The sequence below is a fragment of the Mobula birostris genome, chromosome 1 (assembly GCF_030028105.1).
Source record: "Mobula birostris isolate sMobBir1 chromosome 1, sMobBir1.hap1, whole genome shotgun sequence".
Classification (NCBI taxonomy): domain Eukaryota; kingdom Metazoa; phylum Chordata; class Chondrichthyes; order Myliobatiformes; family Myliobatidae; genus Mobula; species Mobula birostris.
The window spans coordinates 25,521,450-25,540,253 of record NC_092370.1 but is presented as its reverse complement, the minus strand read 5'-3'; the positions used below and the strand labels follow the sequence as shown (position 1 = coordinate 25,540,253).

The following is an 18,804-nucleotide window of genomic DNA, read 5'->3' as shown; positions in this document are numbered from 1 at the left end:
GCCATACAGTCCTGCAGCCTTGTGACTGTCCACTTGTTAGAAACTCGTAGGGACCGGGTCAGGTGGGTGAGCATCTGTGGGACAGTGACCACCACTCCCTGGCCTTTAACATTATCATGGAAAAGGATAGAATCAGAGAGGACAGGAAAATTTTTAATTGGGAAGGGCAAATTATGAGGCTAAAAGTCTAGAACTTGCAGGTGTGAATTGGGATGATGTTTTTGCAGGGAAATGTACTATGGACATGTGGTCAATGTTTAGGGATCTCTTACAGGATGTTAGGGATAAATTTGTCCCGGTGAGGAAGATACAGAATGGTAGGGTGAAGGAACCATGGGTGACTAGTGAGGTGGAAAACCTGGTCCGGTGGAAGAATGCAGCATACATGAGGTTTAGGAAGCAAGGATCAGATGGGTCTATTGAGAAATATAGGGTAGCAAGAAAGGAGCTTAAGAAGGGGCTGAGGAGAGCAAGAAGGGGGCATGAGAAGGCCTTGGCGAGTAGGATAAAGGAAAACCCCAAGGCATTCTTCAATTATGTGAAGAACAAAATGATGACAGGAGTGAAAGAAGGACTAATTAGAGCAAAGGTGGGAAGATGTGCCTGGAGGCTGTGGAAGTGAGCGAGGTCCACAGTGAATACTTCTTTTCGGTATTCACCAATGAGAGAGAACTTGATGAAGGTGATGACAATATGAGAGAGGTTGATATTCTGGAGCATGTTGATATTAAGGGAGAGGAGGTGTTGGAGTTGTTAAAATACATTAGGATGGATAAGTCCCCGGGGCCTGACAGAATATTCCCCAGGCTGCTCCATGAGGCGAGGGAAGAGATTGCTGAGCTTCTGGCTAGGATCTTTATGTCCTCGTTGTCCACAGGAATGGTACCAGAGGATTGGAGGGAGGCGAATGTTGTTCCCTTGTTCAAAAAAGGTAGTAGGGATAGTCCAGGTAATTATAGACTAGTGTGCCTTATGTCTGTGGTGGGAAAGCTGTTGGAAAAGATTGTTAGAGATAGGATCTATGGGCATTTATAGAATCATGGTCTGATCAGGAACAGTCAGCATGGCTTTGTGAAGGGCAGATTGTGTCTAACAAGCCTGATAAAGTTTTTTGAGGAGATGACCAGGCATATAGATGAGGGTAGTGCAGTGGATGTGATCTACATGGATTTTAGTAAGGCATTTGACAAGATTCCACACAGCAGGCTTATCAAGTCAGAAGGCATGGGATCCAGGGAAGTTTGGCCAGGTGGATTCAGAATTGGCTCACCTGCAGAAGGCAGAGGGTCGTGGTGGAGGGAATACATTCGGATTGGAGGGTTGTGACTAGTGGTATCCCACAAGGATCGGTTCTGGGACCTCTGCGTTTCGTGATTTTTATTAACGACCTGGATGTGGGGGTAGAAGGGTGGGTTGGCAAATTTGCAGATGACACAAAGGTTGGTGGTGTTGTGGATAGTGTAGAGGATTGTCGAAGATTGCAGAGAGACATTGATAAGATGCAGAAGTGGGCTGAGAAGTGGCAGATGGAGTTCAACCCGGAGAAGTGTGAGGTGGTACACTTTGGAAGGGCAAACTCCAAGGCAGAGTACAAAGTAAATGGCAGGATACTTGGTAGTGTGGAGGAGCAGAGGGATCTGGGGGTACATGTCCACACACCCCTGAAAGTTGCCTCACAGGTAGATAGGGTAGTTAAGAAAGCTTATGGGGTGTTAACTTTCATAAGTCAAGGAATAGAGTTTGAGTCACGGGGTAATGATGCAGCTCTATAAAACTCTGGTTAGGCCACACTTGGAGTATTGTGTCCAGTTCCGGTCGCCTCACTATAGGAAGGATGTGGAAGCATTGGAAAGGGTACAGAGGAGATTTACTAGGATTCTGCCTGGTTTAGTGAGTATGCATTATGATCAGAGATTAAGGGAGCTAGGGCTTTACTCTTTGGAGAGAAGGAGGATGAGAGGAGACATGACAGAGGTGTACAGTACAAGATATTAAGAGGAATAGATAGAGTGGACAGCTGGCACCTCTTCCCCAGGGCACCACTGCTCAGTACAAGAGGACATGGCTTTAAGGTGAGGGGTGGGAAGTTCAAGGGGGATATTAGAGGAAAGTTTTTTTACTCAGAGAGTGGTTGGTGTGTGGAATGCACTGCCTGAGTCACTGGTGGAGGCAGATACACTAGTGAAGTTTAAGAGACTGCTAGACAGGTATATGGAGGAATTTAAGGTGGGGGGTTATATGGGAGGTAGGGTTTAAGGGTCGGCACAACATTGTGGGCCAAAGGGCCTGTACTGTGCTGTACTATTCTATGTTCTAAAAGCAGAGTGGCCACTGTGTGAGTGCACCAGACTTAGAGTGGGGAGGCTTTGGCTCTCAGACTTCGGCAAGAACAGGATTGGGTGAGGCAAGTATCTTCTTCATTCAACATCTATTAGTATATAGTTAGAGCAGTGAGAATGGCAGCAGGGGCTCTTTCATGTGGGAAACTGAGGAGGTGATAGAAGGAGGTACAAGGAGGTAGTCACCCATAAGTTGCGCGAGGCAGGAAACTGCACTGGCTGCCATTGCCTTTCTCTCTCAGCAGTCACAGGGAGTGCCCACGTGGCTGTTCCCTTCAATAATTGTACCACGTTGCATACTGTGGGGAGATGACCTACCAGAGGGAAGTCATAGTGATTGGGTTTCTGGCACTGAGTCTGAGGTTGTGACTGAGAATAGAAGGGGGAAGAAGAGTACAATAGTGACAAAGGGATTTCATTGTTAGAGGAATAGAGTCTGCTTAGCAGGTTAAGTGCCCGTAGTATTACGAGAAAGATACTAGCATGAATAAAGAATTCACTGATTGGCAGGAGGCAAAGAGTAGGAATAAAGTGATCCTTTTCTGATTGGCTGCCAGTGACTAGCAGTGTTCCACAGTGGTTGGTATTGAGACCACTTTTTTAAAAAACTTTCTATGTCAATGATTTAGATGACAGAATTGATGGCTTTATGGCCAAGTTTGTGGCTGAAATGAAGATGGGTGGAGGGGAAGGTAGGTTACAGAAGGAATAAGACAGATTAGTAGAATGGGCAAAGAAGTGGCAGATAAAATACATCAGAGTGGTAGAAGAAATATTAACAAAGTTTTCTAAATGGGGAGAAAATTCAAAAATCCGAGGTGCAAAGGAACTTAGGAGTCCTCATGCAGGTTAACTTGCAAATTGGATTGGTGGTGAGGAAGGCAAATACAATGTTAGCATTCATTTTGAGAGGACTAGAATATAAAAACAGGGATGTCATGCTGAGGCTTTATGAGGCATGGGTGAGGCCTCACTTGTAGTATTATGAGTAGCTTTGGTCCCCTCATCTAAGAAAGTATGTGCTGACATTGGAGAGGGTTTAAAAGGAGGTTCACGAAAATGATTCTAGGAATGAAATGCTTGTCGTATGAGGAATTTAGAAGAATGAGGGGGATCTCATTGAAACCTATCAAATATTGAAAGGCCTAGATAAAGTGATATGGGAGGGTGTTTCCCATAGTGGGTGAATCTAGGACCAGAGGGCAAAGCCTCAGAATAGAGGGATGTCCATTTAGAACAGAAAAGAGGAGTAATTTCTTTAGCCACAAGGTGATGAATCTGTGGAATTCATTGCCACAGGCAGCCGTGGAGGCCAAGGTGTATTTAAGGGGGAGGTTGATAGATTCTTGATTATTCAGAGCATGAAAGATTACCTGAAGGCAGGAGAATGGGTTTGAGCCCTGATCAAATAAGACCATAAGATACAGAGCAAAATTAGACCATTTGGCCCATCGAGTCTGCTCTACCATTTCATCATGGCTGATCCATTTTCCTCTCGGCCCCAGTCTCCAACATCTCCCCGTATCCCTTCACGTCCTGACTGATCAAGAGTCTATCAACCTCTACCTTAAATATAGAAACAAAGAAAACCTACAGCACAATACAGGCCCTTCAGACGACAAAGCTGTGCTGAACATGTACTTACTGTAGAAATTACCGAGGGTTACCCATAGCCCTCTATTTTTCTAAGCTTCATGTACCTATCCAGGAGTCCCTTAAAAGACCCTATTGTTTCTGCCTCCACCACTGCTGCCTGCAGCCCATCCCATGCACTCACTACTCTCTGCGTAAAAATAACTATACCCAGTAACTTGGTCTCCACAGCCCCCTGTGGCAACGAACTCCACAAGTTCTCCACTTTCTGGCTAAAAAAATTCCTTCTCATCTTCATTCTAAATAGATGTCCCTCTATTCTGAGACTGTGTCCTCTAGTCTTCGACTCCATCACCATAGGAAACATCCTCCCTAAATATACAGTTAAGGCCTTTCGACATTTGATAGATTTCAATGATATCCCCCCTCATTCTTCTGAATTCCAGTGAGTACAGGCCCAGGGCCATCAAACGCTGCTCATCTGACAAGCCTTTCAATCCCAGAATTTTTCTCGTGAACCTCCTTTGATCCCTCTTCAATGTAAGTACGCATTCAAATTTAACACGAGCGTTCATCACTCTTTTTGATTTTCTCCCTCTTTTACTTTTCAGGTCATCCCATTCACTGCAATTTTGCTCTATCATCAGCCCACTGCTTCTGTTTGTCAGCCAACTGGTTCCCATCATCTTGCCAAATTAGTTTAAACCCTCCCCCGGAATAATTACAATGATACAGAAATCTGAACCCCACACCAGTTCCTTAGCCACTTATTCACCTGCTAAATCATCCTATTCTTACTTTTACAGGCGCACGACACAGGCAGCAATCCAGAGATTACTACCCTGGAGATCCTGCTTTTCAGCTTTCCACCTAATTCCCTATATTCTCTCTTCAGGACCTCTTCACCTATATCATTCCTGCCAAGATGTAGCATTTATAGATCTGGGCCTGTATTCAAGGGAGTTTAGAAGAATGAGGGGTGATTTCATTGAAACCTATCAAATACTGAAAGGAGTAGATGGTGTATTTGGAGGGGATATTTCCTGTAGTGGGGGAATCTAGGACTAAGGGCAGACCCTCAGAGTAGAGGAACATCCCTTTAGAATAGTGATAATGAATTTCTTTAGCCAGGTAGTGCTGAATCTATGGAATTCATTATGACAGACAGCTTTGCAGGCCAAGTCATTGAGTATATTTAAAGCAAAGGGCATCAAATGTTAGGGGAGAAGGCAGGAGAATGAAGTTGAGAAGGATTATAAATCAGTCATTATGGAATGGCAGAGCAGATCTGATGGACCAAATTGCCTAATTCTATTCCTATGTCTTATGGTCTCCTTAGACGCAATGAAGATTACCTAGAAACACCAGTAAACATCAGTACAAACAGAAGAACACACACTGGAATGCAAGTGGTGGGGGAAGGTGAGAAATATATACTGGAGAGCAGATAAATGATGCTGGAATTAAGCAAGATGAGACGTTGCTGGAGGAACAGTGGGCTAGGCTTCTGTGGAGGGAAATAAGCAGTCAACAGTTCAGGTTGGTAACTTTCATCCGACTGAAAAATACAAGAGATGGGAGAGGGATGAGACATTAGCTGGCAAGCAATAAGTAGATCCACATGAGAAGAGGTGGATCCACATTGGCAGTAAAATTGAGGAGAAAAAGGCAGAGGTAGGGATGGAGGGTTGCAAATTGTGGAAGAAAGGGAAGTGATGAGAGGAACCAAAGGGAGAGATAGAGGGTAGATCTGATAGGAGGGGTAAAAAACAGATCACAGGGAGTTATGTGTGAAAAGATTTGGCTAGATTAGGACAAATACAATTGTTTGTATTTGACTTTAGTATTGGCAGTGGGGGAGGTAGAGGACAGACAGGATGTTGTGGGAATGTGATGGGGAATCAAGATGGCTAGCAACCAGAAGATCCAAATATCCACTGAACAGACTAAACTGTGCTTCTGTCTCATGGATGTAAAGGAGGCCACATCCGGAACACAGAAAGGCGAGCTGGGAGGATGTACACACAAATTTTTCTCCCTTCTGAAAGTGCTGCATCGGTCCCTGAGCAGACCTGGCAAAAGGAAATTTAGGAAAGTGCCCAAGGAAAGAAGGGATATGTGGTGACGGGTGAATGAGCTAGGATCCTTGTGGAAAGCAGAAAGGGTATGAAGGGGAAGATGTGACTGGTGGTGGGATAACACTGTAGCTGGCAGAAACATCAAAGAATAATGCACTGGATGCAGAGGATGGTGGGGTGAAAGTCAAGGACCAAGGAAACTTTATTCCTGTTCTGTCTGTGGGGAGGCAGGATGAGAACAGAAGTGTGGGAAACGAAGAGGATATGGGCGAGGGCTCCATCAATCACATTGAGGAGAGGAGGAAGCCTCGTTTCTTGAAACAATGAGGACACCTTTGATGTTCTTAATCCCAAGAACAGACATGGCATTAGCATAAACTGAGAGAAAGGGCTGTCATCTTTACAGTTGGGGAGGAAAAGGAAAAGACATAAGAGAAACTGGAACAGTTAAGAAAAAAGAAATGAATGTAAATTGTGACAATTATTTAAACATCTGATAGAAAAAAATCTGAAATATAGTTCCTTCAAATGGAAGTTTATAATCTACCTCTTTAAGAATTACATCGACAGTACATACATTCTGTTCAATTTGCTTTGATTATGCACAATGTGCCACATCGCAAGTAGTCTCCAAAAACAACTGCAGTGAGTAGAGATTAGGGTAATTGAAAGTGCTAATCTCTACTCACCATAATCTCTATCCTAGAGCAAGTTTTAAAAAAAACACATTATGGGAATCATATATAGGCCTCCAAGAAGTGGCGTTCAGATTGCAAAGGAAGCTGGGAAGGACATGCAGTAAGGGTAATGTTACAATTGTAATGGGGAAATTAAATATGCAAGGGGTTTGGCAAAATCAGGCAAGAGAGAATTTGTTGAATGCCTACGAGATGACTTTTTAGGGCAGTTTGTGCTTGTGCCTATTCAGGGAAAGGCTGTCTTAGTTTGGGCGTTGTGCAATAACCCAGAACTTATTAGGGAGCTTAACGTAAAGGAACCTTTAGGAGACCGTGAACATGATTGAATTCATACTGCAGTTTGAGAGGGAGAAGCACAAGTCACATATATCAGTATCACAATGGAATAAAGGGAATTACAGAGGTATGAGAGAGGAGCTTGCCAGGTGGATTGGAGGGGGATACTGGTTGGGAAGAACAGAAGTGGCTGAAGTTTCTAGGAATAGTTCACAATGTGCAGGATAGGTATGTCCCCCAGAAGAAGTTGTTCTCAAATGGCAGGGCTAGGCAACAGTGGCTGACAAAGGAAGTTAAAGACTGCATAAAAGCCAAGGAAAGGGCATATAATGTAGCAAAAGTGAGTGGGAGTTGGATGATTGGGAAGTTCTTAAAATCCAAGAAAAGTCAACTAAAAAACTGTAAGAAGGGAAAAGATGAAATACAAGGGCAAACAAGCCAATAATATAAAACAGGATGCTAAAAGTTTTTTTCAGTTATATAAAGAATAAAAGGGAGGTGAGAATTGATACTGGACCACTGGAAAATTATATTGGTGAGGTAGTAATGGGGGGGGGGAGGGGAGCAAATAAATGACAAATGAAAAGTACTTTGCTTTAGTCTTTACTATGGAAGACACTAGCAGTATGACAGAGGTCAGTGCGTGTCCAGGAGCAGGAGTGAGTGCCATTGCTATTACAAAGGAAAAAGTGCCTGGCAAACTGAAAAGTCTTACAGTGGATAAGTCATCTGGACCAGATGGACTACATCCCAGAAAACTGAAGAGATAACAGATGCATTAGTCATGAGCTTTCAAGAATCACTTGATTCTAGCATCGTCCTGGGGGGGGCTGGAAAATTGCAAATGTCACTCCACTCCTTAAGAAGGGAGAAGAGCAGAAGAAAGTAAATTATAGGACACTTAGCCTAACCTCAAATGGTTAGGAAAGTGTTGGAGTCCATTATCAAGGACTAGGTTTCAAGGTACTTGGAAACTAATGATAAAATAAGTCAAAGTCAGCATAATTTCTGTAAAGGGAAATCTTACATGACAAATATGTTGGGAATACTTTGAAGAAGTAGCAAACAAAATGGACAAAGGCTATGCAGTGGATGGCATTTAGATAGATTTTCAGACGGCATTTGATAAGATGCCTCGCACGAGGCTGCTTAACAAGCTAAAGTACTTTGGTGTTTGAGGAAAGACACTGGCATGGATAGAGGAATGGCTGACAGGCAGAAGGCAGCGAGTGGGAATAAAGGGGGCCTTTTCTGGTTGGCTGCCAGTGACTAGTGATGTTCCCCAGGGATCAGTATTAGGACCACTACTTTTCACATTGTCAATGATTTAGATAGTGTAATTGATGGCTTTGTGGCAAAGTTTGAAGATGATATGAAGACATATGGTGAGGTAGGTAGTGCTGAGAAAGCAATGCGATTGCAGCAGAACTTAGACAAATTGGAATACTGGGCAAAAGTACAGATAGAGTGTTGAGAAATGTATGATAATGCATTGTGGTAAAAGGAACAATTGTGCAGACTATTATCTAAATGGGGAGAAAATTCAAATATCAGAGGTGCAAAGGGACTTAGGAACCCTCATGCAAGACTCCCAGAAAGTTGAATCTGTGGTTAAGAAGGCAAATGCAATGTTGGCATTTATTTCAAGCGAAATAGAATATAAACACAAGGAGATAATGCTGAAGATTTACAAGACACTAGTCAAACTGCACTTGGAGTATTGTCCAGTTATCTCAGAAAGGATGTATTGTCATTGGAGAGAAGAGTCCAGAGGAGGTTCATGAGAATGATTGTGGGAATGAAGGAGCATCTGGCAGCTTTGGGCCTGTACACACTGGAATTTAGAAGAATGTGTGGGGATCTCATTGAAATGTACCAACTGTTGAAAGGGCTAGATAAGGTGATTGTGGAGAGGATGTTTCCTCTGGTAAGGGGTATCCAGAACTAGAGGGCAGTCTCAAAACTGAGGGGCAGCCTTTTAGAACAGAAAGTAGGAGGAACTTAGCCAAAGAATGGTGAATTTGTGGAATGCTCTGCCACAGACTGTGATGGAGGCCAAGTCTGTGGGTATACGTAAAATGGAAGTTGATAGATTCCTGATTGCTCAGGGCATCAAGGGATATGGCAAGAGAGCAGGTGTATAGGGTTGAATGGGATCTGGAATCTACCATTATGAAATGGCACAGTGGATTCAATGGGCTGAATGGCCTAATTCTGCTCCTATGTCCTATGGTTTAAAGATTTTTTTTCCAGAAGATAAATGAAGTGGAAACTTTGAAAATAAAAGTTTCATACAATTTCTCTTTCACAACATTCTCATATCTTGATGGTCTTCTATTCCGAACCAGGTTTAGCGTTTTGAGTATCGAAATAGTTGTTTTTATTCTCCTCTCCTGTGGCCTGGTACAAGACTTGCCAAATTTTGAACATGAAATTCTGCAAAGGTTGAAAATCAGAGCAATACACTCAAAATGCTGCAAGAACATTTTGGGCTGAGGTAGAACATAGAACATAGAAATCTACAGCACATTACAGGCCCTTCGGCCCACAATGTTGTGGCAATCATGTAACCTACTCTAGAAATTGCCTAGAATTTCCCTAGCGCATAGCCCTCTCTTTTTCTAAGTTCCATGTACCTATCTAAGAGGCTCTGAAAAGACCCTATTGTATCTGCTTCCGGCAGTGCATTCCACACCCCCACCACTCTGTGTGGAAAAACTTACCCCTGACATCCCCTTGGAACCTACTACCAAGCACCTTAAAATTATGCCCCCTTGTGGCAGCCATTTCAGCCCGGGGAAAAAGCCTCTGACTATCCACACGATCAATGCCTCTCATCATCTTATACACCTCTATTAGGTCACCTCTCATCCTCCGTCATTCCAAGGAGAAAAGACCAAGTTCACTCAACCTATTCTCACAATTTACGCTCTCCAATCCAGGCAACGTCCTTGTAAATATCCTCTGCATTCTCTCTATAGTATCCACATCCTTCCTTTAGTGAGGTGATCAAAACTGAACACAGTACTCCAAATAGAGTCTGACCAAGGTCTTGTATAGCTGTAACTTTACCTCATGGCTCTTGAACTCAATCCCACAGTTGATGAATGCCAAAACACCATATGCCGCCTTAATAACACTGTCAAAATAAAAAAAAATGAAGATGCCTTATCAAGATCTGATGAAGGGTCTCATCCCAAAACGTTGACTGTATAGATGCTGCTTGACCTGCTGAGTTCCTCCAGTACTTTGTCTGTTGCTCATAACATTAAATGTTAAGAATCCATCTGTAGTAGAATCTGATTCTTTGCAAGTCTTCTGGCTAATATTCTGTAAGGGTAGGGATTAATGTTGCTGAAAATGTTTAGTTTTACTTAACCAATTAATTGAAATGAAAATGGCTTTTTCATAGAAAACCTGAGCTAATAGTAGATAATGGCAGTGTGAACATCGAAAGAACTTAAACAGCTCTACAAACTGATCCCTGATATTTTTCTTTCAAAGGGTTACTTTTGTCTCCTGTTCTCTCTGTTGAGAAATTCTGATTGTGGCATAAATCATGGATGTATTGGAGCATAAAAAATGGAGAAGTTAAACTGCAGGTGCTGGAACATCAAAATGAAATGTTGGAACAACTCAGTCAGTCGAGTGGTATCTGTGGAAGCCAAAATAATTTCAGGATAAAGACACTCCATTATACATCAAAGCCTTTGAAATCTAGTTTAAAATAGCAATGGCACAAGTAAGGGCATCTTGTGTACTATCAAATACAAAAAAAAACTTAACCTTAGCTGCTCTTTAGATTTTGAGAAAAGATTCAGATAAGAAAGGTCTTAAACCTGTAGAAAATAGAAAAATAGTACGCTGTAAATTAGGTGTACACTAATCCAAAGCTAGATTTATCATTTTGCTTCCAGTGTTGATTCTTTCCATCCAATGAAATGGCCTTGTATGCCACTCTGGAGCCTTCTTGAGCTCTAGCCTTTGTACAAAATTTCAGCAAAAGTTATTGCAGATGAGTAAAAACAGATTCATAACAGACTTGCAGAGTACACCAAAGGATCCTTCAGTCTCCCACATCCACCTGACCTATTTTGTCCATCTACAGTAACTGTATTTTTCTGCATCTTTAATGCTTTGCCTATTTCAGGTTTTGTCCAAGTGTCTCTTAAATGTAGTGACTGGTATCTGATTCAATCATCTCCTCTGACTGCAAGCTCAAGATCTCAAAACAGCAAACCTTTCACCTTAGACTCCTTCCTCTCCCTTTAAACTTCTAGCCTCATTTTTTGATTCCCATTATCAAGAGGGTAAAAAAAAAAAGATTCTGATTATCTACTCTCTCTCTGCCTCACATTATATATCACTATCAGGCCACCCCTCAGTTTCCTTTGCTCCAGAGAAAACAAACCCAGCCTATGTAATTTCCCCTCTTAACTAAAGTTCTCCAGTCCTGGCATCATTGAGGTTTTATTTATTTAGTAGTACAGCACTGAGTGGGCCCTTTGAGGTGCACCACCCTAACAATCCCGACAACCCCAATTTAACTCTAGCCTGATCATGGGACCAATTAACCTACCTGAGTAAGTCTTTGGACTTTGGGGAGAAAACCTGAGCACCTGTGGAAAACCAGAGCACAGGCGACACTGGAAGTGAACTCTGAACTCTGATGCTCCAAGCTGTAATAGTGTCGTGCTACCCTGGCACCCTAATTCTCTGTCCCCAACCCAGTGCGATTATATCTTTCAGTATGCAGCCAGAACAGCACACTGTATTCCACTTGCAGCCAAACCAGTATTTCGAACTGCTATATTGTAACTTCCCTGCTCTCTTATATTCTATGCCAGCTAATTAACGGAGATGTGCCAATGCCAAGGTCTATCTTATCCAATCTCTCTAACTAAAAGTCTTCTAATCTCGGAAACATAAAAGGCAATCAGAAAAATTCTACTTGACCTTTCTTAAATATGATTTATCAATGAAGTTAAACGACAAACACAACCATGAGTAAATAACCACTTCATGCCATGTCTGAAAAAAAAAGTTACAGTGTGCCCAATTCACCATGAGCACTGGTGGTATATTCCAAGACAGTAACCTCTGGCAAAAATAGCTTTAGGCATCTAATGACTAATTCCTAGCAAATTTTGTATGCAAGTCTGCTTGCTATTTATATCAATAGCAAAGTTGATGTGAAATAGGTTGTCTGCTTAATGCTTACTGGAGACTTCAATTTCCCCAATTACATGTATGGATAATGACTGGCTTCTCAAGAACAAGTTTAATTTTGTGTTACATTTCCTAACAATAATTGCAAAATCCAATAATTATTTTACATCCATTTCACCAATTTTAATAACTAATCAGTGAAACACATAAAACCCAATTCCGCTAATGTAACGGATAAAATAGATCTGCCTTGGGTTACTGATTTCAATTGCATTACACAATCTCTCTCTACTGGGTAGCAATCTTAACTGTATAAATTGCAATTTATCAATGCTTATTGGCAAAAATTGCCTAATTAATTATATCCTCTAAATTACTGATAATAAAACATTCCAGAATAAAACCCAGAGGAATGAAAATTGTTACTCATCATTATTCAATTTGTACCAATGGCCAGCCCAATCAAGGATCACCAGTAACAATGGCAAGTTTAAACACACCTATAAAAACAATGGATGCCCTCGATTCTTTGGCAGATGCAGGGCAAGATAGAGCCTCTAGACTGATGTCTCCACCCTCAGAATATGACTTACTTCTATATTCTCATGAACTTTGACCATGTGGTAGAATTTTGCATGAGTGATAAATTATTTGCTTCAATATGCATGCACGACAAACTGCATACAAATGTATCATGTGCACGTAAGTATTGACAATTTAACTCTGCAGTCTTCCACTGACCTGAAGTAGTCCTCGAAGCCCAAATTTAAAAATTCAGACCAAATATATCTATTTTTTTGTCAGAAGTATTCAGCAATTTTTTTTAGAAACACTTTCTCTCAAGACATCTGTTATTTTTAAGTGACAATTACAGTATATTAAAGCATCATTCCTTTAAAAAGCTCTATATGGTTTCTCAATAAATGAGTTACCTTCCAAATTCTGTTTTGTATTTTTGTGTATAATATTTTATAATACTTTCCCTGCAGGCAAAGCTTACCTTACTTTTCTGTATCCTAAAGCTTGCTGTTTCGCTTTGTACTTTCAGGAGAGCATGTGCAATAATACAATATACAACAGACCAGCAACCCCATATTCAATTGAAAACAGATAATGCCTCTTGAAACAGCCAATGATTAATCTTCTGTATGGGAGGATGCAAATGATAAAAGATCATTCTAAGAACCAAATGACAGGTTATAGATTTAGGAAAGTTAGAACAAGGCCTTGTACAGATTTCAGGTTAACATAAATAATAACTATTTGATTAAACCTCTTAATTACTACAAAAGAAATTGGTTCTCAGATGCAACTTAAATGACACACTGAAGAATTTTCAATACAATATTTATGTAGTTTAGTGCATTATGTGCTTGTACAAGGAATCTTTGTATTTCCTTCAATTTATCAATGGATTCAGTACAAGTTAATCTGCTTATACTGATAGTTCAAAACTGTAAACACATAATCCTAGAATGACAACATTTTCAATGTTGATAAACTGTTTACAAATAACTAATTGTAGTAAAACCTCCTATGAAGCATTTAACTGAGATGAACAATTGTCAGCTAATGGCTGAAGTATTTACAATTGGAAGCAACTAAAGAAACTGGATGGGTTAGCTCCAGGACAAATAACTATGAGTCTTTGGAACGACTGACATTCAGTAATCAGTAACTATAGGTAAGTGATATTCTTTGCTACCAGTCTCATTGTATTTTCTATAGCTGATCCAACTATCTATTAATATGTTATTACTAAATATTATCAAATTCATCATTGTTTATTCTTAGGGTACAATGTGAACCAGAAATCATTAATAATTTTTCTTTCTTGGTGTACTGTCTTTCAACACATTGCTGAGGTTTGTCCGCACTTGGTTCATCACCTGCTTTTATGTTTTCTTCAGTGATGTCTTTATTAGAGTTCTCTGTACAGTCATTAGACTGGTTTATGGCTTCTGGTAGCAAGTGAGCGGACTCAAAGGAACCACTGTCACCCAAAATTGTGTATCCCTTATCATTGGCACAATCTGTATCTGAGCAGTTTGGATCTATTCCTTCACTCAGCGTTGTGGAAGTAGAAGGATGTTCATCAAGGTTCTGAAGTTTAGGGTGCGTTGGCAAACTATGGAGGGAAAGGTTGGATCCTGATTCTCCCTGGAAAGGAGCTGGAGAAACCTGGCTCACTTCAGAAGAGGAATTTGGAGAGCTTTTGTTGGATGTGAATTGGTTATGATTTAACCATGAGGTATTTGAAGTCTCTGTGTCCTGGGTATTATCTTCCACGTGATCACTGCTTGTGGTTACAGCTGCTGAAATGCATTTAGTAGTACCAATCTGATCAGAGGAAACATTCTCTAATTGTTGTTGAGTTTCATCACTTTTTGCTGAAGGTTGTGTTTTGTTCCCAACTTTTCCAAACCTTGTACTGCCCTCCTCTAGAACACAGTTATTGAGTTTGATGACAGGCAGAGTGAATGCATTTATAGAAGAAGGAACAATTGACCTAGTGCCACACATCTTGGGCATTTGTGTCTGATCATTCATCTTCATTCTGTCTCTGCAAATACTGTACACAGTATCTGATAATGTCTTTCTGTCTTTGGAAATTTGTTGCTGTAAATTTGTTCCAGAATCACAGAACTTTTTAACAGCACTTTCTTTTGGATCCAAAGGCTTTACAGTATTGCCAATGGGATTCTGCCAGCTACTTTTGGCTAACGTTGCTGCACAAAAAGAATCAGGAGATTTCAGATTATCCATGCTTTTGGACTGCACATAGTTGACAAAACCATTAAATGGTCCAGAATCCTTTGTTCTCAAATTGTGTGCATCTATTACTGTAGAATAGATGTCTCTTAAATTAATTACCTTAGTTTTCTTGTCTCTGTTTTCATGAAGAACTGCATTGGCACAGATAAATAAAAATATACCAATTCCCATGATGAGGGGTCCTAAAACCTTCAGCTTTTCAGAATGCAAGTAGCTTGCTAAAAATTTAGAGATAACCTCAATTGTTGTTGTCTCCAATGCTGTATTATTAGTGGTATTGTAAGACTGGACTGCAACAGTCTCAAAAATGTCATTGTCCTTAGGCCAATAGCCCATCATTGCCATTGCAATTCCTACCAACAGAACCAGGACTCCAAATGCAGCGATTAATCCCGAAATGGAAAACAGCTTTAATTTGCCTTTGACCACCACAACGTCATTTTTGCATTTCTTTTTCACCTTCTTTTTCCGTTTATTAATATGATTACGGGATCGAGAAGAATCTTGTCTCCTGGCTGAGATTCGAAGAAGCCCTCCTGTTGCTATCATGATAAATCCACTTAACAGCTATATCTGCAGTAAATAAACACAAAAAATACAATTTAAGGAAATAAGAACTGACATGTTTATTAAAAAAAAGAGATGAAACTTAACTCACAGTTGGTGATCTTCAACAATCTTGAGCAATAAAAACAAGTTTTAGGAACTGATAGTGACTGAAACACATTATTTGGTCAATCTATGCAATATCTTAGGGGTGTCTGAGCAGACCAGCAGACTTTGGAGAGGTTTCTAAAGGAATAGAAAAAAATCAATTTAATTTCCATTTGAAAAGCACTGATATCTTGCAATGATTTTTTTAAAAAAGGGACAAGAGCTCTTGATCACTAATCCAGCAGAATCATAGTGTGCCAGATTTTATTGTGCAAACCTACCAGCATCAAACATCCAGATGGCAGTAAGTCCTGGACTTGCATATGTGCTAGCCAACAATAAAGCCTAGGACTTACTGATATGTCAGCCCATGGCATTCACTGGACTCTCCCTGGGAAATTGCTCTTTGAAAGGTGTAGGATCTGATGCCACTGCTTTCAATGTGGATTTTAAGGCAAAAATATCAGGAGGCAATGGTAGAATTGAATTGAATTGATTTTATTTCTTGTACCTTTCACATACATGAGTAAAACTCTTTACGTTAGATCTCCATCTAAGTGTGCAATCATTGTAATTTATAATAAATAGAACATTCGGTGTAATATACAGTGCACTCAAATCAGTGTGAGTTCATCAGTCTGATGGCCTATTGGTCCTGGCTTTTATGCTGTGGTACCGCTTCCTGGATGGTAACAGCTGGAATAGATTGTGGTTGGGGTGTCGAGTCCCCAATGATCCTATGTGCCCTTTTTACACACCTGTCCTTGTAAATGTTCTGAATCATGGGAAGTTCACAACTACAGCTGGGCTGTCCACACCACTCTCTGCGGAGTCCTGCGGTTAAGGGAGGTACAGTTCCCATACCAGGCAGTGATGCAGCCAGTCAGGATACTCTCAATTGTGCCCCTGTAGAAAGTTCTTAGGATTCGGGGGCCCATACTAAACTTCCTCAACTGTCTGACGTGAAAGAGGTGCTGTTGTGCCTTTTTCACCACACAGCTGGTTTGTACAGGCCACGTGAGGTCCTTGGTGACGTGGATGCCGAGGAACTTGAAGCGTTTACCCTCTCAACCCCAGATCCATTGATATCAATAGGGGTTAGTCCATCTACATTCCTCCTGTAATCCACAACCAGCCCGTTTGTTTTTGCGACACTGAGGGAGTGGTTGTTTTCTTGACACCACTGTGTCAGAGAGATGACTTCTTCCCTGTAGGCCACCCTGTTATTGTTTCAGATAAGGCCAATCAATGTGGTATTGTCGGCAAATTTAATTCGCAGATTGGAGCTCCGGGTGGCAATACAGTCATGAGTATACAGGGAGTGAAGGAGGGGACTCAGTACACAGCCCTGAGGGGTTCCTGTATTGACAGCCAGAGGGGTGGAGGTGAGGGAGCCCACTCTTACAATCTGCTAGCGATCTGACAGGAAGTCCAGGATCCAGCTGCAAAGGGCAGGGTCAAGGCCGAGGTCTCTGAGCTTCTTGTCGAGCCTGGTTAGGTCTATTGAAATAAGTTATGGCAACGAAAGAGACATCTTAGTTATGTGCTTGGTGCTGTTTTAGTTATCCATTTCTACTTTTTCCAAAATAGAAAGTATAAATCAAAGGAACTTAAAAGTTGGTGGCAAGGACAATAATGAAATCCTTGTACCAAATGCGTAAGGGAACACATAGCAACTGACAGCATAATAAATAACTGCAACTGTTTCAAAAGCAAGTTTATTGTCCCAATGTCCCAGAAAGGACAGACTAGGATAATGCAACATAGGAAATAGTTAAACATATATATAAACTGTCTATCTAACTGTGATCACAATTCTATCTCCTTTACCATAGCATTGGAGAGAGATAGGAACAGACAAGTTAGGAGAGCGTTTAACTGGAGTAAAGGAAAATATGAGGCTATCAGACAAGAACTTGGAAGCATAAATTGGGAACATATGTTCTCAGGGAAATATATGGAAGAAATGTGGCAAATGTTCAGGGGATATTTGCATGGAGTTCTGCATAGGTACATTCCAATGAGACAAAGAAAGGATGCTAGGGTACAGGACCGTGGTGTACAAAGGCTGCTGTAAATCTAGTCAAGAAGAAAAGAAGAGCTTACAAAAGGTTCAAAAAACTAGGTAATGATAGATATCTAGAAGGTTATAAGGCTAACAGGAAGGAACTTAAGAAAGAAATTAGGAGAGCCAGAAGGGGCCATGAGAAGGCCTTGGTGAGCACGATTAAAGAAAATCCCAAGGCCTTCTACAAGTATGTGAAGAGCAAGAGGATAAGATGTGAGAGAATAGGACCAATCAGTGGAAAATCAGTGACAGTGGAACAGTGTGTATGGAACCGGAGGAGATAGTAGAGGTACTTAATGAGTATGTTGCTTCAGTATTCGCTACGGAAAAGGATCTTGACAATTGCAGGGATGACTGAAAAGCTTGAGCATGTAGATATTAAGAAAGAGGATGTGCTGGAGCTTTTTGAAAGCATCAAGTTGGATAAGTCACCGGGACTGGACGAGCTGTATCCCAGCCTACTGTGGGGGGCGACGGAGATTGCTGAGATTCTGGCAATGATCCTTGCATCATCAATCTGGATGGGAGAGGTTCTGGAGGATTGGAGGGTTGCGGATGTTGTTCCATTATTCAAGAAAGGGAGTAGAGATAACCCAGGAAATTATAGACCAGTGAGTCTTACCCCAGTGATTGGTAAGTTGATGGAGAAGATCCTGAGAGGCAGGATTTATGAACATTTGGAGAGGCATAATATGATTAGGAATAGTCAGCATGGCTTTGTCAAAGGCAGGTCGTGCCTACAAGCCTGATTGGGGATGTGACTAAACACATTGATGAAGGTAGAGCAGCAGATGTAGTGTATATGGGTTTCAGCAAGGCATTTGATAAGGTACCCCGTGCAAGGCTTATTGAGAAAGTAAGGAGGCATGGGATCCAAGGGGACATTGCTTTGTGGATCCAGAACAGGCTTGCCCACAGAAGGCAAAGAGTGGTTGTGGATGGGTCATATTCTGCATGGAGATTGGTCACCAGTGGCGTGCCTCAGGGATCTGTTCTGGGACCCCCACTCTTCATCATTTTTATAAATGACCTGGATGAGGAATTGGAGGGATGGGTTAGTAAATTTGCTGATGACACAAAGATTGGAGGTGTTTTGGATAGTGTGGAGGGCTGTCAGAGGTTACAACAGGACATTGATAGGATACAAAACTGGG

At 41.2% G+C, this 18,804-nt stretch overlaps 1 protein-coding gene across 2 annotated transcripts in view; it reads right to left on the bottom strand.

The window, feature by feature from the left end:
• Positions 1 to 13,530: 13,530 nt before the first annotated feature.
• LOC140194215 (transmembrane protein 200A-like) overlaps positions 13,531 to 18,804 on the bottom strand; it is a 28,719-nt gene continuing 23,445 nt past the window's right edge. The window contains exons 1-2 of one of the 2 annotated variants that reach the window (XM_072251715.1): positions 15,587 to 15,667; positions 13,531 to 15,501 (exon numbers count right to left, since the gene is read on the bottom strand). In XM_072251715.1, coding sequence (XP_072107816.1) covers positions 13,912 to 15,477 — 1,566 coding nt within the window. In that variant the 5' untranslated portion in view covers positions 15,478 to 15,501; positions 15,587 to 15,667 and the 3' untranslated portion in view covers positions 13,531 to 13,911. Of the gene's footprint in view, positions 15,502 to 15,586; positions 15,668 to 18,804 lie in introns of those variants that run through there. The other variant, XM_072251706.1, reaches the window with a different exon arrangement.